The sequence below is a fragment of the Notolepis coatsorum genome, assembly GCF_963971535.1.
Source record: "Notolepis coatsorum genome assembly, chromosome: 11".
In the NCBI taxonomy this organism is placed as follows: domain Eukaryota; kingdom Metazoa; phylum Chordata; class Actinopteri; order Aulopiformes; family Paralepididae; genus Notolepis; species Notolepis coatsorum.
In genome coordinates, this window is record NC_140175.1 from 62,270,594 (window position 1) to 62,293,138 (window position 22,545).

General features: G+C 41.8%; 2 protein-coding genes across 3 annotated transcripts; one reads left to right on the forward strand and one right to left on the reverse strand.

Moving 5' to 3' along the window:
- Positions 1-211: 211 nt before the first annotated feature.
- On the forward strand, positions 212-14,720 carry srsf9 (serine and arginine rich splicing factor 9). 2 transcript variants are annotated; one of them, XM_084325142.1, is made up of 5 exons: positions 212-331; positions 4,193-4,412; positions 4,725-4,933; positions 5,950-6,122; positions 12,766-14,720. In XM_084325142.1, exons 2-5 carry the CDS (start codon positions 4,255-4,257, stop codon positions 12,982-12,984), a joined length of 759 nt encoding a protein of 252 aa, XP_084181268.1. In that variant the 5' UTR covers positions 212-331; positions 4,193-4,254; the 3' UTR covers positions 12,985-14,720. The 2 variants fall into 2 exon arrangements, with proteins under 2 accessions (XP_084181268.1, XP_084181267.1); XM_084325141.1 differs by having other exon boundaries at positions 220-331; positions 4,012-4,412.
- A 3,754-nt stretch (positions 14,721-18,474) lies between these two features.
- On the reverse strand, positions 18,475-21,429 carry triap1 (TP53 regulated inhibitor of apoptosis 1). The gene is made up of 2 exons (XM_084324518.1): positions 21,169-21,429; positions 18,475-20,249 (listed from the first exon to the last, which is right to left on the reverse strand). The coding sequence occupies exons 1-2, from the start codon at positions 21,313-21,315 to the stop codon at positions 20,172-20,174; spliced, it is 225 nt and encodes a 74-aa protein (XP_084180644.1). The 5' UTR covers positions 21,316-21,429; the 3' UTR covers positions 18,475-20,171.
- Positions 21,430-22,545: the final 1,116 nt, after the last annotated feature.

Here is a 22,545-nt window from a genome sequence, read left to right on the forward strand (position 1 = left end):
TCACACTACTTGACTACTAGAACCTCAGTTCAAAAGGCACACTACGGTAATATTTGTATTTTACAGTAGGCCAACCACAGCTCAAGATCATGGTGGTGGTGGTGATGATGACGATAACACATCTATTGTTGTCGTTGATTGATTGATCTGATCAGCGATCATACTCGTCACCATCATCAAACACAGACCGGATGTTCTACCGGAACCTGTAGCAGCTTGGTTTTTGTTGCAGCTAACTGGCGCGGAAGCAGCTCGCTCAGCAGCACTGCTAACTGGTAACGTTAGCATTAGCAGGCATAGAAGCACCCTTATTTCTGGACATTTGTTAAAGGTAATCCGACTAAATTATTAACTTGTTTGTGAATGCCAATTACTGTAGATATCCGCCTTTAAAAAAAACATTCGTAGCACCTTGATATTATCGGTATATAAAGCTGAATCAGAATTAGCATGCTAGCTAGCTCAACAAAGGGATTGAGTAGGATGTGTTTAGTTGCTGGGAAGAAGATAGCATTTGTTCAGATTATGTCAAAACTGTACAACTGTTTTTGTGATTTTTGCTCGGCCAACGACTCTTTTTCTAACTGGTCAATGCGCCAAGTAACAATCCAGCTAAGTGAGCTGTTAGATGTGAGATCAGAGGAGGTTAAGCAGGTTAGCTGGCTGGCTAACGCACCGAGGCCAGGCGCTGTCGTCACGGGTAACTGAACGGCTTCCTTGTTTAGCTCAGGTTCAGCAACATGTTAGCTGTGCTACTAGCTATCCTGGTGACTATATACTTTAGTAAACCAAATGTCTGTTTAGCCTGATAGTTACCGGCACGTTCTATTCGTTAACGAATAAACGAATTCATTCGTACAACATTTGTATTTTACAACATGCATAGCATTTGTAACATGCTATCTATGTGTTAGGCCCAGCATATGGCCTAACACATAGATATGGTCTATGACGTTAAACCTTTGGACTGATTGTAGTTAAGGTCTCCTGAAATACCATTGCTAGTTAGCCACCACCATCTGTGTCATTAGCAAGGCTTTCTCGCCACATTTGAAATTTTTATATACATTATTTTTAGCTATACGAATGTTGGGTTTCTAGTGTCGATTTATCCAAATGTGTGTTGTTTTTCAGGAAGTAGTGACTGCAACAAACCTAAGCCATGTGCACAGTCGATGTGTATTTATTTATATATTCTCATGACCCGCGATAGCCTAATTAGTATTAGTGGACATGAACAACTTTCTCTCAAAGCCAGAAACCAGAGAAACAAGGTTCAGGGGTTGATTGTCTGTTAGATATTGTAACATTAGTAGTACATTCAGGAACTCTGTGATATCATGGCTGCCTCTCTGGCTTTGCTTTAGGCACTTGGCTTCCACATCACTGCTGGTTAAAACTCTTACAATGAAAATGTTTGAATAGTGTTATTTATTATCATCTACAAGTGCCAACCATTATTTCAACATTTGTAAATTACAATCAATATAATCTATAATCTCACAATCAAAAATATTTTCCCATTTACACATGGTCCAGGTTCAGATTTAATACTTGAAGAAGTAATCACAAGTCTTACTGTAACGGATAAACAGTTTATTTCTCATTTTATCGACACGTCCTACGTGATGAGATGGCGTTAGATAAAGACTTGAGTCCCTGGCAGGAAATGGTTGAGTTCTTTCTTCAGCAGCAACATACTACAAGATGATAGATAAGGAACCAATAACTATATAGCCTAGCTGGTGGATGAGGACAAATACTAAAAAGAACAAATGCATGTGATAAATGCAGTCGCGGAAAGTAACTAAGTATTTTTACTTAAGTATAATTTTGAGGTACTTGTACTTTACGATGTTAGTATTTTCATTTTAGGCAACTTTGTACTTTTACGACTACATTTATCTGAATCCATCAGCTACTGGTTACTTTGAAGAAAAATATTTTGAATAGAAAACATGACAGGAATTGATGGAGATTATGTACTTTCAAATTTGAAGTCTATTAATTTAAGAGTTGTTGAATGAATGGTTCACAAAATCCACGATTCGGTTCGTATCATTTTTTTATTTTATTTTTTTGGTATTATCTACCACAAACCTGAACGTTATTGGCATAAAATAGAATGCAGTTAGTTAGTTTATCTACCTTTCTGAACGTTTAGCAAAAACTGGCGGTGCAATCTGATGGAAAAATGGCAGAGCAATTTCCATTATAAAGAAGTAACTACTTACAGTAGATTTCATTCACGGTTTGTGGATTACGCCTGGTGATACTAAATCCAGATTGAACTCTTGCCATTGGAAAGAGGAGATTTTGCCCGATCCATAGATGTGCGACTTGGCTATAATAATGTAATTTATAGGCCTGCTATTTTATAATAATATTTCAAATTGCATGTGAATTCAGTACTGTATCTACAAAATCATCTTTCCTTTATTTATTTGCTGAACAAGCTCAGTGGCAGTTTTTCATGTCTGGACATTTTTAGCATGGTGTTATTCACCATCAAAGATGAAAAGAAATAATATAGTTATTCTCCTTTGGTTCATTACAATTTACTCAAGCCTAGTAACGGACACAATATTTCTGACACTAGGAATACATTCCCTGAGATCCATAGATGTCTCTAGAATCAGATACCAAGAACATGCAATGGACCATTAAATTTTTTTGTAAATGTTTATTCTACGTTCTTATGGAATGAATGAGATTAAAAAGATTATAAAAAAATCAATAAATTGAGTACATTTTCATAACGCGATAATTTGCTGTGTAGTTAATTAATCAAATTAAACTGACAGCCCTATAGAATATAGATATATATCTCCAAACATTGTGACTCATCGTAAAAATGCCTATCTTTTAAAGTGTGGCCCATTGACCACAGGGATGGGGGGGATACACGCTGGCGCTGAACGAGTTAAGCAGTGTGCTCAAAATGTGCCAAAAAAAAGCCTCTTGGATAAATAATGATTAGCACTGCAAAAGAAAATACACAGCTAATTTCCAGTCATCATCTTTCTTCCGATGTAACATGTGTATGTGTGCATGTATCTCTCTCACTCAGTGCACTCCTTCAGACTGTTCTGTGTAATAGGGCTGAGCCCAAACGTTCAGACTCATCACTGCCCGCCACAGTCTAATTGGTCCCGCCACAGTTTTATAATGAACCGAAAATATTTATTTTATTATTAAAAAAAATTAAATATAAAGTTTGCCAATAGGGATGTATCGGTAGTATTGGGCAGAAAGATTACAACATGTGAAAGGTTCATGCTCACGCAGATTGTTAGCATGACCTGGAGATACATTTATCATAGGTTTATCACCATACTGGTATGGACTTTGAATCTGCTTCCCCAGTACCTCTGTCAAAATGTTTTTCCCATGTGAAATCATGCAGAAGGACCTCCTTTAAATCTAGTGCTTATGTAGACCGGTGCTTGGAATATTTTAAGAAATAGCCATAGGCAGTACTCATTCATTGTGGGGAAAAGCATAAAAATATACGTAGGTCTAGTAAAAAATCTTGATCGACTTGGGACCACAATGGCTGATTAAATGACTCATGATTAACTAAGAGTTGTCAGTCCTACCTCTTGTTGCTGGCTATGGGAGATGGTAGTGTAGGGTATTGACGAGTGGTACTCTCCTCTAACCTCAGTAGGGGTGTCCCGATACCACTTTTCTTTCAGACCAAGTACTTACATTTGGGTACTTGCCGATACAGAGTACCGATATGAGTACTTGATAATACCATTACAGTTATTATGTCTTCAAAAACATATTTATTTTCATCAGATGTAAAAAAAATTATATAAATATAATGCATATAATTTAACAATAATAATAACAAACATGGCACTGAATATTAGTATCGGAGTAGTTTTATGAGTACATGAGCACAGTATCAGACCTGGTATTGGGACATCCCTAAACCTCAGCCAACAAAGTATTATTGACTTGTGTTTATGGGTGTTTAGACATTCATTACACTGTGTTTTAAAGCTTTCAGGCTTGGATCCGAGGGCCCTTGCTGATTGCCTCATCACTTACTACTGCTGCTGCGCTGTCGACTGGGTTTAGATTTTTTTTGCTTTTGTCTAAGTTCAGGAATTGGAGGCGGATGGACTATAAAGTTTTGGATTGGGACTAGGATTAGGATAAACGGACCTTCTTCTTCTGGCAGGAGTTTGAGAAGCAGGAGTGAGCTGTGTTGTCCGTTTAGCAGAGCCCGGTCATTGTCTCAGCATGGCGGATGGACGGATCTACGTGGGGAACCTTCCTATGGATGTCCAGGAGAGAGACATTGAGGACCTGTTCTTCAAATATGGAAAAATCCGGGACATCGAACTGAAGAACAATAGGAGCACAATCCCTTTTGCCTTTGTGCGCTTTGAAGACCCACGGTGAGTTTCCCAGGCGGACTACGCTTTTCGCAAGTCGAGTCCCAATTGAATAATAAGTCGGCCTTCACCCCAATCCGTGCTGTCTCTAACTTCAAGTCCAGTCCAATTGAATAATAAGTCGGCCTGCACCCCAATCCATGCTGTCTCTAACTTCCAAGTCGAATCACGGTTACCCTTGTGGAAAAACCTTAAGGCCTCTGATTTAAATAACCTCTCCAGGGAGCGGATGGCGGAAGGCTTGACCAGGTGACATATCCCCTTTATCAGGACAGGAAGTGCTTTAGTAAGGGGTTGTGTGCTCTCTCCTCCTAGGGACGCGGAGGACGCCGTCCATGGAAGGAATGGATATGGATATGGAGACTCCAAGCTCCGTGTGGAATACCCTCGCTCGTCTGCCACCAAATTTGGCGCGACGATGGGTGGGGGTGAAGGTGGAGAAAGAGGAGATGGAGGTGCAAGAGGGCCTAGGGGGAGATTTGGGCCTCCGACTCGCAGGTCTGAGTTCCGGGTCATAGTGACTGGTAGGTGGACGTTCTGAGTCGTAGGAAAGCTAGTTTTTTTTTGGTTTTTTTCGGGTGTCTCTCTCTCATGGCGGACTGGAGGACTGATTGGATGAGTTGAAGTTCAGCTGCTCTAAAAGTCATGAAAAGCCAAAAAACAAAAACAAAACTGTAAAAGTGAAACTGGTCTGGTCTCATGACTGCATAACCCCCCAAACACCGGGCGTAGTGACTGGTAGGTGACGTTTTCTGTCGTTTCTTTTATTTTTATTTATTCTTTAGCTCATAATTTTTAGGTACTTCTTGTGTACTACGTCCCCCCCCCACTCTTAAAGCCATTTAAAGGTTTTCCTTCAGGTGCCTGTGGTCTGCAGAGGCTGAGGGCACTTGTTTGCATTGTATTTCACTAGGTTTATGTATTGTATTTATAGTTGAGTTTCAGGTATCTTCAGTGTTTCCCATACATGGACCTATTTATGATGGCCCACCAGAATATCAAGACCAATCTGATGGAATATTAGAAGTGCTGATTGTGTTGCCTGCAGTGCCTGCACACAAACTTCCTTCCACGACTCTACCTGCCCTGACACCACCTCATATAACCCCAGAACTAGTCTCCTGGCCTGTCCCCACCTCATATAACCCCAGAACTAGTCTCCTGGCCTGTCCCCACCTCATATAACCCCAGAACTAGTCTCCTGTCCTGTCCCCACCTCATATAACCCCAGAACCAGTCTCCTGGCCTGTCACCACCTCAGATAACCTCAGAACTAGTCTCCTGGCCTGTAACCACCTCAGATAACCTCAGAACTAGTCTCCTGGCCTGTAACCACCTCAGATAACCTCAGAACTAGTCTCCTGGCCTGACACCACCTCAGATAACCTACCCTGTGGGAAACACTGAAAGTAGCCTTTTGTGTCTCTTAAGAGATATTGCAATTAATTAGCAATGTACGCGTAAATGTGTTATTTGACAGTGCAAGTGATTACTTGTATCAGGATGTTTGACTGGTGACCCTGCGGTGCCTCTCCCACAGGGCTACCTCCCACTGGGAGCTGGCAGGACCTGAAGGACCACATGCGCGAGGCGGGCGACGTGTGCTTCGCTGACGTGCAGCGAGACGGGGAGGGTGTGGTGGAATTCCTGCGTCAGGAGGACATGGAGTACGCTCTGCGCAGACTGGACAGCACCGAGTTTCGCTCGCATCAGGTGACATGTTTTGTGATGGAATACATTACCATTAGGATTCCCACGGTCATTGGGAGGTCTGGAATATCATAGAATCTTGAACGGTCCTAATAGGCCTGCCACGATAACACATTTTGCTGGGCGATTAATTGCCCCCGAAAATATCGCGATAAGCGATATTATTGCGACCGGTTAGAGAATCTTTTTTGAGAAATTTATTTCCCAAAACCTTTATTTTGAAGCCCACCGCTCAGTCTTTTCCGGTGTTTGACTTTTATTTTGAAGCCCACCGACCGGACCGGAAGTATTGTTGTTATTATCCTAAGCAGAAACTATGAGCCGACAACATGTCTCGTCCGGTTGTTTTTGAGCTAATGATAAAACAAATTGTTGGTGAACAACTACCTTTCGGTTAGTTTTAACGTTAGCTACTAACGTTAGATGCAGCTACTACAGGCAATCAACGATGAGGAGGAAGCGTCAAAGCAGTAATAGAATAGCTGTGGTGCGTAAGCACTGCAGCACGACTCGAAACTACCGGAGTGTTATAATAAATTAATTCATGTTTAACTTGTCCCCGTGTCCAGTCCTTTGACTAGCCCCACCCGTTCATTGTAAACAATGATGCATGTAATTGTATTAACGTTATTCTGTGTTGTACTTGTAGCTATGCTATACGTTGTATTTCGTTTGTTAGATATTTAGCTAATGTTGTTAGCATGGAATGAGAATCAAAGCTCTATCTTTCATCTTTATTTAGCAGTCCAGTTTCTCCGGGCAGTAGCGAGTAACTGCTTGGGTCTAAAAATAGCTAACGTTACACTACAAATAATGCTACTTGGTTAAAAGGAGCAACACTATTGAGAAATGTCTATGTGGCGTTGCCCCACGGAGCTCCCGTGCTGTACTCTAGTAACGTCAGCGGCCCGCCTCCCAACACGGACAGTGACTGAAGGGGCACTGGTTCCGCCTCATTAAAACAAACGCGCAAATAGCAATTAATCGCGCCCGTCAAAATCATTGCATTCATTTTAATTATCGCAGCAATTAATCGATTTATTGCTTATCGCGGCAGGCCTAGGTCCTAAGCATAGTGTCCTGAGACTGTAATCCATGAGGGCCCTACAGAAAACATACCAGTGACTAAGACAACTTGTTGACTAGGGTTGTTGTCGTGGTGATGTGAAATTACTCATGAATAATAAACTCATGACAACACCGGTATTACTGTCTGTAGAGAGTAGACTTACTTTGATCTTTAATGTTGAATATTAGATTAGCTGTTAGCTGTTTCTCTCCTCTCCTCCCCTTTACTACCATAGCATAAATTAATGGTACGTTTGTAACACGGCAGGGTCATTAGATTAGGCTGAAAATGTTAATCTTTTTCTTGTTCGCCCAATAATGTTAACCATGGGAAACACACGCATCAACTTTCTTCTGTGCGACTTTCCTTCACAGCGTATCCAAGAAAAAAAAAAGACACATGCACAAACATACTTTGGCTGGTCTGGACTGGTCCTCTGAGCTCCTCTCCAGTCAAAAAGATATTGACAACGCCTCCATCATTGTTGTGTAACATGTCGTGTCGTCTCTAGAGCCTTCTTTCTCTGCTTTACGTGAAGTTAAATCTCCTCTATAAGTGAAACTTAAGCTACTGTGTACTCTACTATAAAATAGCTCTGCACAGACACACTGATAACGCATTTAGTATTTTACAAATGAGATATTTCTGATTAAGTGGGCACTGATATGTGAAAATGAACTAATTGTCTTTTATTTTTTTTTCGATTTTCTCCCATCCCAATGTTAGTCGTTATGCCAATTCCCAATCCCCTTCCTGGTCGCTGTGCACTTACCCCCCCACAGTCGGTCTGGGAGAGTGGAGGCTATCACGTGCTTCCTCCGACACATGCAGGGAACAAAATAAGTGCCCGCCAACCGCCAATGGCGGGCAGATTTAAGGTTTGGCGAGTAACAATGAGAGGTCTGCCCGCCACCTGGCGTGTAACAAAATAGTTCATATCGATACTCTTATTTTGAAAATCCTGTGCCGGGTCTCATTTCCGCCCCAAGCGCAGCTCCAGTCATATCTATGGCTCCAGCAGCTAACAACGTTCGGTTCATATCGATACTCTTATTTTGAAAAACCCTGTGGCAACTCGACGAGTCATATCCGCCCAGTCCGTGCTAATGTCTGGCGCAGGGCGGTCAAGCAGAGGAGCAGGGCTACACAGCAGTGCGCCTATTTTGCGACCCGAAATAAGTCTGTGGTGTTTTCTCTCACAATGGGAGATGCTTTGCATCGTCGCCATTCCTTTATGCCCACATCGCCCGAAATTAATGTTACGTTAGCGTAAGCTAACAAGCTAATCCTGATCAGAGGCAGAGCCAGAGAACAGCAGAAAGTGTGGACTGGGGAAAGGGAAATGGGGGGCCCTCTCCCTTTCTGTGTGCGTGCGTGTGTTTGGAAAGACGATGAAGTCACTAGTCAGGACTCGGGACAGGAGTATATTATAGTAAACTAAGGATGGACAGATAATGTTGATATTCAAATATAAAAAAGTTTCGAGAGGAGTGGAAGTTTGAAGACGGACTAGACTACAATATGATGCGGGGGTGGTGAGTTGAAACAGTGCGTGTGTGTGTCCCGTGTTAACGCTGACTCATTCCTTCAGTCCACTCAAAATTATGCTAATATTCCTTATGTTGTTTATGATATTAATTGAAAATAGCATATGATAGTATTATATAGTAATAATAACACATGGCGATATACTAAAAAGCTATTTATAATTTTTGGCTGGTAAAACATCTGCCTGGCTGGTAGTTTTTTAAATCTACCAGCCAAATGGCTGGTAAGTCAAAAAGTAAATTTTGTTCCCTGGACACATGTCTAGCCAATCAACTGCTTCTTTTCACCTGGCAGCGCGGACTTTCACTGAGAGGGCGTAGCGTGTGGAAGGATCACACTATCCCACTTAGATCCTATCCGCGCTTAGCAGGCGCCCCGACCGAACTGTAGGAGTCGCTGTTTTACAACGACCCGGACCCACCCCGCCAGCTTCTCCCACCCTCTAATACTGCCAATTGTATTAGTGTGAACGGCCAGCCAAGCTGGTGACAACCCCGGAGCTGTGAGCTGGATTCGAACAGGCGAATCCAGCATTTCCGGGGTTGGTGACGAACGCAATCTCCGTTACGCCACCTGACCGCCCTAATTGGTTGTTTCTATATATTTTTTAAAGCATGCACAGTTGGGCAAGTAATTTACTTGGTGGATGCCTGAACAACACTGAGTAACACTGGTATCACCGACTACCACAGCAAGCCTAGTGTTGACAGGCCAGTTGACTTTGGAGTACAATATGTAGTGATGAATGAGTGCTCTACAGTTTGTAATGAACCTCCTAAAAATGTAACTTAAAATATGAAGACAATGAACTGATGCATTCATGTACATCAGATCACCATAATCTGCTTCAACCGATCTTTGTCAAAAGCCTTATTGCGAGTAGATGGACAACAATAAATAACAGTATCACCTGCATGAAAAGCTATGTTTTGCACTGCTGTTTAAATCTAAATCTGTGAAGGAAGGGTGCACTGCATTTACAACACTAAACAAAATTAGAGCAACACGGCATACGGTGTACAATAATCGTTATCTAGATGATCTTGTTTTCATGATGCCAAAATTGTAATTGCCCAGCCCTATTTCCCCTTTTAAACGGAGTAGCCAGAGTCTTATCCAAATCAACCTACAGCATGATCAGAAGAACCTGTTAACATGACTCTATATCAGAATATCATAATCCAAGTCAATAAAAGGTCTGTTTAAGCTTTGACCTTTTAAAACATTGGCAGTGCAAAGGTTTTAAATCATCAGGTAGCTGTGCTGTAGTTATGTCTGAACCCAGACTGGTGTTTGGATATTATTGAGTGTGTACCTGTAAATACTTTCACCTGCCCTTGAATTAGGCATTCCAGCACTTTGAATCAGAATGTTTTTGGGTCAGTCATAGAATATTGTGATATTTCGTATAGATTACTCAACCGCAGAGTGAACCTTTTTTATTAGGATGCATTTAAAAATGTTCAGCACAGTATTGCATTATATCATTTATCTCTGTAGACTTTTTTTCTCTTGTCAAACGCCAACAGGCCAGGAACATGGAAATGTCTTTTTTTGCAAACAAATACTATACTTTATATTAGGGATGCACCGAATGGGAAATTCTTGGCCGATACCGAAAACAGTTGGCCGAATGCAGAAAGTCTGAAAATGATTAATATAAATATATATAATGTTTTTTAGTTTTTTTTTAAGCTACCTGATTATGGCAAAACTTAACTTAAATAATATTAATAATCACTTATGGGCCCATAAAACATTTATTCTGCACTTTTGAATGCATACATTAATTCCAGACTGACTGCTGAAAGATTGTACCATTCATTGTACAATTTTCTCTTTGCATACAACAAAATGTGCATTAAAGTCAAGTGCATTTTCTTTTCTCTGTAGGATAACCACAACAAAGTGCATTCAGAACAAAGCCAAGGTGCTTTAAAACTGCATAAAGATCTGCATAAAGACACCCACACGAGAGGGAGAATAGCTTATAGCAGACTTAATGATGTTACTGTAGTGGTTACTGAGTCATAATTCACGGCGTTCTAGCCTACATGGAAGGACTGTTGTATTTACTACATCTCCCGTGACTCTTAGCGGGGGATGATGTAGCTTAACACTTTCTTTTCTCATCCATTTTCACTGAGTCCATTCCAAAAGGGTGCATTACCATCTGGGAGACGATAGGGGGCGCTTTTTTCACATCTGAGCTCCTGATGGGGCTGGTTTCCCAACGAGAGACTCGGTTGATGAAATATGAATTCAGATCGCTAATAAAAAAATAACACGCTAATTGTCGTGGTGGGCATTCAGGGGGTGGGCAGATAACACGTGTTATGTCGTGGTGGGCACTGAAAGTGTTAAGTGAGACGGGTGAAAGGAATGGAAGCGCTGTTAGCTAGCTTAACGCTAACGTTAGTTAAAAAGGTTTTTAACCGCAACGGGCATATAGTAATGGCGAGGATATAAAGCATGTTAAAGACGCATTTATTGGATGCGTTGCTCGCGGAGTTTACATAGAAACAGCGCGAGTCCCAAGAGGAGTTGTCACAGGCTGTAGAATGCAGGAAGAGCTGCCAAGCTGCTCACGTTACACGTTGCACATGCTATGTCTGTAGCCGCGTTTTGATTATGTCATCACAACAACACGTTATTTGACATTCGGTGATATATTTTCGGTGCTAAAACCCTTTCGGTCGAAAGTGCCCTTTTGAACCATTTCCGGACGATAATTTTCGGTGGCCGAATATTCGGTGCATCCCTACTTTATATTTATAGCACATGCTATAAATGAGCCTGGTCTCTTTTGAAAGATGACATTCTGAAGTTTCTGATACAATAAAGAGAATTCACTTGTAGTGCTAATGAAATAGAGTAACATAGGTCTGAACTTGAGTTGTAGAAAAACTTCTTACTCATGTTTTTCTGTAGTAGTTACTTAGTAGTCCAGAAGTAGTATTTCCCAAAAAATTTGTATGGCTGAAAAAACACCCTGGGTCCATAGCCTGAAGTCTTGTGTAGTCTTTTTGTCCCAAAAAAAAGGCTGCAGAAAACTATTTCCTCATTGACTTGACTCCAATGCATTCCGTGGAAATTTCTCTTCCTGTTTGCACTTGTGATTTTTCACCTAGATCCCTGATTCGCTCATTCCCACCTGGGGTACCATTGTAAAGCCACACTCATTCGCTACAACCCTGTTCAATGATTTTCGAGATCACCAAATGATTGACGGAGGTAGAGGCTCGGGAGTCGGGAGTGGTTTTTAAATAATTTTTTAAGTCTGCAGTCTATTGCTGCGCACACCTCGCATATCGGCATGTAACTCGAGAACCGCTTAACGACAGGCAACAAATAGGGCTTTAATTCGATCTATATATTGTATTAAACAATATGCACAACCGAGCCGCTAGAGGTCACCAAAGTGACGTGTCGTCCTCAAGAGGGGCTGGGCCGTTGCACATTAGAGATGGTTAACTTCATTAGACAGTGTCGGTCAAGAAAAACATGGTACACGAGACATACAATTTGGCACAATGGTTGATATTGGTAAGCCAAGGCATCACAACAAATAGGCCAGATGGTGACACTGTAGTAAAAGGTTCAAATGTACAACTTTGAAAAGCCATAACGTGCACACTGTAAGTCTGATCGACATGGACATATCCTCCTATCTTATACTCTACAACCATTGCCATTTGGCTTTTTTGGAAAATTTTGAAATGTATTTAGGAAAATCACTTTTTTTCCCTACTCTTTCCAGGCTGAACACAAAATTACCTGTGAGGCATCTAGGGCTCAATTGTCTTCACATGTATAATTCAGAAAGTTGCGCGAACCTCCACATCCAATCACATTTAGGAAAAACTCATTGCCAACAGGAAGCCCCTTTTCTTCCACATTTCTGCATACAGATTGAACCTACAGTTCTCTAGTTGAAGCACATATCTAGGCAGAAAGTAACAGTTGGGGTTTTACTGTAGTCTGATTGGTTGCAGCTTATCACAAATTATGTGGTTTTTCTTTCTCCAGGGGGAAACCGCGTACATCCGTGTCCAAGGAGAGAGGGGGACTCCCAGCTTTAGTCGCTCACGTTCCCGCTCCAGATCCAGGGGGCGCTACTCTCCTCCATACCAGAGCAGAGGCTCCCCGCCGCCGCGCTACCAGTCCCCTGCACGCCACACCATGTCCCGCCATAGCCCCCCCTCCAGGAGACAGCAGCATAGCCCCCCGCCTCGTCACTACCGGTAGAACCAACCAGCCAGCCGGTCGTCACAGCGCACTGAATAGGGGCAAATGTTTTTTGTAATTGTTTTAAATTTTTTCTTCCCTTTTTTGTTTGTTTACCCAAGGCCTCCTCATCCGTGATAAACTGCACTCTTTTCTCCCCTCTTGCTTGCGATATACATTCCATAAACAGGCCCCTCCTCCCACAGCCTTAAAGTTGTTGATTTGTATCACTTCCCTTTTGGGGGGTGTTTCAAGGAGTGAGATTTTGCCACAAGCCAGATAACTGTCTAAAATGAGCATGGAATAGCTAATAATTTCTTTTATAAAGAAGAATCATGGGTCATTCTGCAAAATATCCTTATTAACCAATATTTAAATAGCAAGTCACAAAACTTTCCTAAAATAACCATAAAATAATCTATAGATTTTTCTTTTCTTCAGTTACCTGGCTACCTGGCCTGTCTTGCTTCCTGAAGCACCTGACTGCTTGACAAAAGCTTGTGTTTTGTGCGTCACATTGCTGTAGGCTGTGATCTCTATATAAAATTGTGGTGAGGTCATTTTTATTTGTCTGGAACGGAGCCAATTTTTGAGAAGCCACTGATGGTCTCGCTGCCAAAACATATGAAGATACAGAAGTCACCAGAGTAGGGAGCGCCACATTCGCCAATAATATTTACTCTTTTATCGTGCAGAAAAATGTATTATATGCACAGTGACAATTGTGTACCAATGTCCAGAATTATCATGTATACAGTCGTCACTTATGTCTTATCGCTCTGACCAATCTCAGTAAAGACGTAATGATTTGCATAGATTCATGATCACTAAAAAGTCTATGCATTTGTATGTTTTGGACATGTGCATCTGAAGGGAAAGTGGTAATCCTCCTTTGAGGACTATGTTTTCAGTCATATGACCTGAAATGCAGTACCGGTACTCATAAGGTTGATTGTAACGGGGCCTTTCAACCAACTCCAGTCTAGCAGCGCGGCTGTGTTAAATACATTTCCAATGTAGAGGAGCATATGCCGCCATGGAAATCAATTGAATGCACCCACGCTGCTAGACTTGGTCAGTGGAAAGGCACCTTCAGTCAAGACTCTTCAGATGTGGTATATAATATGTACATACATATACGTGTGTATACATCAGTTCTGGATGTGTACACACAGTATTATGTAGCTGGTGTCAGTGATGTACAAGGTGATCATGAATGTATGCAAATCATCAAAAGGTGTTTAAACTGTGTCCAGAGTTGGTGTAGCGTTTAAGCGCCTGCCTCTGGAACCACAAGTACCCATGCTGGCCTAGGATCCAATCCAGCCAGGACCTTCTCTCCTGTGTTTCCATCTTAGCTTTCCTTATGTCTCAGAGAAAAAATACAAATGGACTAGCCTCTTCCCTTTTTTATAATCGTAAAAATACAAAAAATAAAAAGCTTTTGTATACGGGATTATTTGCTGTATTTACATTCTGTCCCAATGAGTTATTTAGTGTACAATAAGCATTAAGCAGGGCACAGCTGGTGTTCCATACCCGTTTACCTTTAACAGTGTAACGTGAGCGCTGCCCTGGAGAAGAGTGACACTGACTGTGAAATGGCTCCTGGATAAATTTTTCTTTTAATTATGCGTGCACCTCTTGACTGCGTAGGCCTACAGTTGGATATTGATTTTGATTGTAATCTGGTAAACATCTGTGAAGTCACTGATTTTATGATTTTTCTTTTCTTTTAAATAAAGGTTTGAAGACTTTCTGGTCTGTTCCTAACATTTGCTTGTGTTGGTAGTAATATATACTATTACCAATAAGATATCAATTGGATATTAATATCAACAAGATGTCAGTATTGATCATATAAATTACTAATACATTATACCTTTGCTTTTCTACGTATGCTTAACCATATCACCATTAAAGTATAACTTTATTTATGAATACAGTGTGCATACTGGAACTAGGATATTCAGATATTTGTAAGATGAAAGGAACATAATGAGAAATGGTCTTACTGTTTTCTCCAGAGTCAGACAAGATGGATACCAGTTTCCTCTCAGTTCAGTACGCTATCCAGCTGCAAACTAGTCTATCTTAGCACAAATTAATGGAATTCGATACTGACCACTAACCTACCTGTTGGATAAAAACTTCCCGGAGTTTTAAGCTAGTGGTCCGTATCCGCTTCATTTGTGCTAAACTATGCTAGCTTACAGCTGGATAGCTTTCTACTGAACACAGAACTTTTTTTTATCCATCTTCTTGTTTGACTGAAGACGGTACGCGCATTTCCCATATGAGTGCAGTAGATTAAGTATAGTATGAATGATTCATTTTAAGTATACTAATTTAATAAGAAATTGGTTGCATACTCTTTAACAGGTAAACTGAAGTTGTCGTTGAACAGGATGCAGTAATACAGACATCTCGGCACATAATGCAACATCTACACATGTAGTCTTGTGAAAACTATATATATACACTATACACCAGTGATTCTCAAAATGGGTGACCCTGAGAGGTTCCAGGGAGTCCCCAGAACAATGGGAAATTTTGCCCAATGAGAGAATGCATAAGAATGACTATTCTGATCTAGAATAGAAATACTTGTATTATCCAGAGGGAAATTTTACACTGCAAATCGCTCAACATTAAACATTTAGCCAGAACAGGTCACGAATAAAAATCAAATTGCCTAAGATAAGTATGGAATAAAATATACTGATACTCTACAGTAGGTGTAATGTTGCACAGTGCTGTTTCAAAAGTAAAGAGTCCAGGAAGATGTCACTGCTCAGTGAGGCACAGTGATGCATTGTATAGTCTGATGGCTGTTGGAATGAAGGACTTCCTGTGCCGTTCAGTGGTGCATTTAGGTAGTGTGAGCCTAGCACTGAACATGCTCCTCCTGTCAGCCAAGTCTGTATAGTGGGTGGGAGGGGTTTTCCCTGATGGCCTGGAGCTTAGCAAGGCTCCTCCTCTCCACCACCCTCGCTAGGGAGTCCAGCTCCACCCCAACCACACTACTGGCCTTCCTGACCAGCTTATCCAGCCTGTTTGTGTCCCCTGCTCTCAGTCCACTGCCCCAGCAGGTCACAGCGTACAAGAAGGCGCCCGCCACCACCAACTCATAGAACATCCTCAACATCCTTGTACAGACATTGAATGATCTCAGCCTTCTGATGAAGTAGAGTCGGCTCTGGCCCTTCTTGTACAGCGCCTCTGCGTGTTTTGACCCATTCAGTTTGTTGTCGATGTGCACACAGAGGTATTTGTACTCCTCAACCATGTCCACATCGACTCCCCTGATGGAAACGGGGGTCACAGGTGCACTCCTCCTCCCCAGCTCCACCACCAGTTCCCTGGTCTTCGCCACATTTAGCGGCAGGTGGTTTTTATCGCACCATGTGACGAAGTCCACTACCAGTTCCCGGTATTCCCTCTCGTCACCGTCCTTTATACATCCCACTATCGCAGAGTCATCAGAAAACTTCTGAAGGTGGCAGGACTCTGACCGATAGTGGAAGTCGTTGGTGTACTGTAGACGGTGAAGAGGAAGGGAGAGAGGACTCCCCTGCGGGGCCCCGGTGTTGCTGACCAGTCTGTCTCACACACAGCTCCATAGGCGCACATACTGTGGTCTGCCCGTCAGATAGTCAACAACCCAGGACACCAGGGGGGCCTCCACCTGCATCGCCTCCAACTTCTCACCCAGCAGCCCAGGCCTTGGTATCAAAAGCACTGGAGAAGTCAAAGAACATGACTCTCACAGTGCTCCCCGGCTTGTCTAGGCGAGTGTAGGCTCGGTTCAGCAGGTAGATGACAGCGTCTACCCCCAGTCGGGGCTGGTAGGCGAACTGGAGTGGGTCTAGGTGGGGTTTGATTACCGGGCGGAGTTGCTCCAGGACTAACCTCCATGGTCTTCATTATATGAGAGGTTAGAGCCACCAGCCTGTAGTCCTTGGACGTGCTGGGACACGGGCACTTAGGGACAGGAACCACACAGGAGGTTTTCCAGTGTCGGGACTCTCTGCAGCCTCAGGCTCATATTGAATATGAGCTGGAGCACATGACAGTTGAGAGGCACAGGTTTTGAGTACCTTTGGGCTCACCCCATCAGGACCTGCAGCCTTGCCTGCGTGTAACTTGCTCAGCTGTGTACTCACCTGGTCTGCAGAGAGCCACACTGTGGGGGTCTCAGGTGTTGGGGGGAGGAGCGGGTCTTCGAGCCACGGGGGGCAGACAGGCTGCACCAGAGATGAGGGGGGGTGGGCAGTTGGGAGTGATATAGGATTCACTCTCCTGTTATCTCCCCAACTATAGGCAGTTATGGAATTCTGGAATAATTAATAACCAACAATAAATATCTTCTTAGATGGGGGTCCCTAGAACAAAATCTTCTCAAATGGGCCTCCCTGATTTATTACGTGTCTATCTGGGGGTCTTTGATGTGAAATTAACCACTGATATACACCAAGCTAAGCTTCAATGGTTTAGAATTGAGTGGTATATTATTAGACAATAGTCAAACTGTCCACAACATCACAATCTGGATTATCTGGTAAATAATGTAATTTTAAATGGGAGACGTGTCTGAAACCTGCGTTTATCATGAATCAACAAGAGAATAAAGAAGACTGAATGAAGAATGTTTTATTCGTCGGAAGCATCAATACTGCATGTATAGCTGTTGCAGCTGATTGTGATGTTGGTCAAAATCACACTTTCAGAATAGCAAAAGAACTATTCAGGAATGCAAAATGTGACTTTAAACATTCACTGTGTAAACCAAACAAACGTAACAGTGATCTCAACTAACTGCTTCCACTATTACTAACATGACATTCTTTATAGAAAATATGGTCTTTAATAATGTCAAAAGTAACCTGACGTGAACTTACTTACAATGAGCATCCCGTTTTATGACAGGGGGGAAATGCTATTAAAGGTGCTATAGATAACATTTTCATGTAGAGTAATAATTATTATATTATAACATTCACAGAGATTTTTAGAAAGGTATGGAATAAAAGTATTGCTTTTCCCCAAAAAAGCATTTTTGATTGATGAATTTGATCATTTAGAAAATGTTTGCGGGTCCAAAAATAATGTTTGCATGTGCATGTATCCCCTCCCTACTTCCCATTTCTCTTTTTTTTTGTTTTTGATCTACTTTTTCTCCCATTTTTCTATTTTTATCCCATCCCAATTTTGTATTTTGTCCAATTCTACCCTCCCCTGCCTCGAACGCTGTTAGGCCATGCCTCCCACAGGTCGGCTGCAATGTGCACCAAGCCTTGCATCACATGTCCCCTCCGGTACATGAGGAGGAAGCTGTCGCATCTTTTCACCTGAACAGCGCGATCTCTCAGCGGCGAGGGTCTGCGTGGGAGGGACACGCCGCCCTCGTTGCTTCCCGATTCTGCTGCACAGGCGCACCAACCGACCTGTAGGAGTCGCTGTCCACAACGTTGAATCCCCACCCACCAGCTTCCCACCCCCTAATACTGCCAATTGTATTAGTATGAACGGCCAGCCAAGCTGGTAGCAACGCCGAGAGCTGGGCTCGAACCCAGCATCTCCTGCATTAGTGGCGAGTGCCTTGCCCACTGCGCCACCCTCCTACTTCCCATTTCTCCACGTGGAATGCACCCGATTGGATAAATGACATGGCTGGTGCTCTAGTGTGACATCTAGTGGCTGAACGTTATATATAGCACCTTTAAAATAAATTAAGCTTCAGTTTAAATTGTCTGATGGGTATGCCAGTAATACACTTCATGGTAATTTGCTTAAATAATAATGTTTAAATAACTCCTGAAGGGCCAGCTGGCAAAAGCACACACCACATGTACTCATAATGTTGTGGGTTTGAATTAGGGGTGGGTGGTATGAATGTCATCACGATATGCATTCAAAGGGAGGTCATGATATTCTTGCACAATCCACACTTCAACCATTATTCATAATATTTACTATAGCCACTCTGACACTGATGGTGTTTAATAAGCTCAAATGTTGGGACAGTTCACCCAAAATACAAATAAAAAAAATTCTTCCTCCTTACCAGGAGTACTATCCAGGTTGTTTTGGTGTGATTTGCTTAGTTTTGTAGATATCCGTCGTAGAGGTGTCTGCCGTCATTCCAATACAATGGAGAATGGCACTCGGCTTGTGGTGCTCAAAGCACCACAAGATACATTTGAAGAACTTAAAACAAGGTCTATTAGGTGTATTATCCTGAGTAGTCGTGAGTAAAAGATTTGTTGCTGCTTTGAGCACTACAGGCCAAGTGCCATTCAGCTCCATTGTATTGGAGTGACGGCAGATATCTTCAAAACGAGGCAGATCACACAAACTATATGGATGGATAGATATTAGATAGATATATTGTGGCGCTCAAAGGACCAAAAAGAAAAGGCTTTTGAAAAACGTAAACACAGATGTCCCTTTCCAGAAATCATGACCCCAGGATAATAATACACAGATCTTGTTTTTGAGTTTTATTTTTTTGGTGCTTTGAACGCCATTCAGCTCCATTATATTGGGAATAGCGGCAGACATCTCTACAGCCGATATCTCCAAAATTGATAGATAACACTCCAGGTAAGGAGGGAGATGTGTTTAAAAATGTTGGGGGGTGAACTGCCCCTTTAAATACTATACCTGTACTTCAAAGGCTGATAATGGAGTGCTATATGGTTACCAGTTGGTCTGTACTGTTCATTAACTTAGTAAAATAGACAGAAGAGTAAAGAGAAAAACATCATGACACATATCATGAATTGTGAAAATGTATAGAAATATCATGATATTTGGATACATTTATTTTTTCAAATAAAAATATGATATTTTGGCCATATCACCCACCCCTAGTTTGAATCCAGGTCCTACACTCACCCACTCACTCTCTTGTTCCTCTCCACTGTACACAAAATAAAGCAGAGATTAAACAATAAAAAATAAAAATAAATCACTTAAAAAATAATGATTCCAAGCCTAGGTTCCTTCTGATGCACAGTCCTGTCCCTGCTGATGGTGGTGGTCGTTCTTGCTGCATGATGTTCATGCTCTTGTCTGCTGTCTGTGACAGTAGGAGCAGGGTCTCCTCCCAGCCTGGTCCCAGATGGCCTGTGCTCCAGAGCACCTTCAGAGAGCCACAACAAGGCTTTGCAGATGTCGGTGATAGATGTAGTGTCTTCTCTTCATCAGCTCTCTGGCTTGTCTTTATTGGGCCCCATGAATTCCACCCCGTCGATGGGGATGTCCTTCTCTTTTATGGCCTTCTGCAAAAAAGAAAAGAAAAACAAGCACAGCGTTTTAATCACAGTGTTTTTTTCATCTACATCATTTCATGGTGCCAGTCTTTGGAACGTGTACCATAGGGTCCAGATGTCCACTCCAACAGAGAAGTGAGATAAATTGGGCAATCTCCAATTATGTCTTTATTTTATATAGAAACCGATACCAATGCAATATTTATTTTTAATGTATATATATTTATCCACATGTGTCTGAATATACCTGCATATAATAATTGTTACATACCTGTACTATATCTATATCTGTATATATCCCTTATCTACTCGTACTAGTTCTACTGCAGTGCTGGCCAGTATGGCTACTACCAGAGTGTATTTATATCTGTATCACTGTACATAATAATACTGTAACACTACATACGTATACATCTGATAAGCACTATTATTACTCAGTAGTACTAATTTATACTCCAGTTTAATCACTTGTATATTGTTGCACTTTACTGCTACATTTGCGCTCTGGTGAGATGTGAACTTATTTTCGTTGTACTGTGCTGTATAATGACAATACATTTGAATCTAATCTAATCTTAAAACCAGGGATGATGAATGTCTGTCTGTGTATGTGGAGTGGTGATTGATTGATTGATTGAAAACTTTATTAACAGATTGCAGAATGGGTACAGTACAGCTCAATATACAATTGTTAAGGGGATGCGGACCAGAGAAAGACTTTTGTCTTGTTTACATCAGGGTCCCCCATTTTCAATTCATCATAACATATATGACATACACGACATACAGATAGACAGTAGTGCTACATCTATACATTTATGACATACCACCAGATTTGCAAATACAGTACTGGTGGTCTCAGTGAGCCTCGGGGTGTAAAGCAGGGACACATGTCTGAAAGGTAATCAGTAGGCAATGGTTGAGTTACCTGGACACAGTGCTGGTACTTCTTGAACATCTCTGTACATGGGTCACCGCTTCGATCTCCCTTCAGAAATTTCTCGGCGAACCAGCGGTTGAAGCACTGGTCGTATTCCCTCTTGAAGTCAGTGCATCCTTCTCCCACACTGTTCATCCTCAACTGACCCCAATACAACGCGTAGAAATTAAGATTATGTAGTTACAGATAGTGTACTGTTATTTATCTTAACTGACGTTTGTTCTTCCGCAGCAGATGACTCCTCTGTCACTCTCCTTGAACCATGTGGGGTTTGATTGGCCAACAGGCGAAGAACTAGGCGTATCATGATGACGTTCATTGCAAGCGCCCGGCTTTGCGGATAAAGGGATAGTTCACCGAATTGACATACCAAGTAACAAATGTTGTGTTGTGGAAAATGTTCTTTATAACAGTAAAATAATGACATGAGCATACTGTATAATAACAAGGGTGTTATTACAGACTGACTGTTTAGACAAGACTGTGTCTTAGTGGAAATCTACAAAGATTGCTTTCACTCTGGGAATTAGTAGGGAAGACGATTTCTGGGGAAATTACAAGGAAGAGTAGGAAAAGAAAAGGAGGAATAGCGTGTGTCTCACAGGAATGTGGGGAACACATAGTCCTCCTGCAGTGCTGACCCCTGCTTCCCCGTATACAATGAGTGATGTCACACAGTAGTACCATTTCCTGACATTATAAATATCTGGTGTATTATTGTGTGCAAGGTCAGAAGCATACTCTGATTATGCAGAAAGTTTCTGCCAGAAACAGACCTTTTGCATCTCCGTTTCTTTGAGTTGAGTTTGATTTACGGTGGCCAGTTTCGAATGGCAGCCTACCTTAGGTGCTCTTTGAGAGCGTTTTTTTTACGGCTGTAGGGCGTTCCATATTGTTGTGGCATAATTGCGAAACGTGTTTAGTCCCTTGTTTGTGCCGAATCTGGGTTGCACATGATTTGTGGAACTCCCTCCGGTGTTGTGGTCGTGGTATTCACTGATTTTTGGGAAGTATTTCGACATGTACATGAGTCATTCCACCAATCCAGTCCGATTTGGACTTTTGGATTCTTTTTATTTTACCAAGAGGTATTACTTTTCTGAACACCCCTCAAGATGAATGACATATTTAATTTCCAGAAAAATATATTTTCCCATCTCAGGCATGAAATCTCTATTATTTTTGGTCATTATTGTATGATATGGACACCATTATTCTTCAACCCCGTTATGGACACTCTGGAAGCTCTGAATAAGATTAAAACATGTATTTGTGCTAAAGTCAACATTTCTATAATAATTAGATGTCCTTCACACCATTTCTATAATTGCTCGTCTAAAAATTATGTAAAATCCTACACTTTTG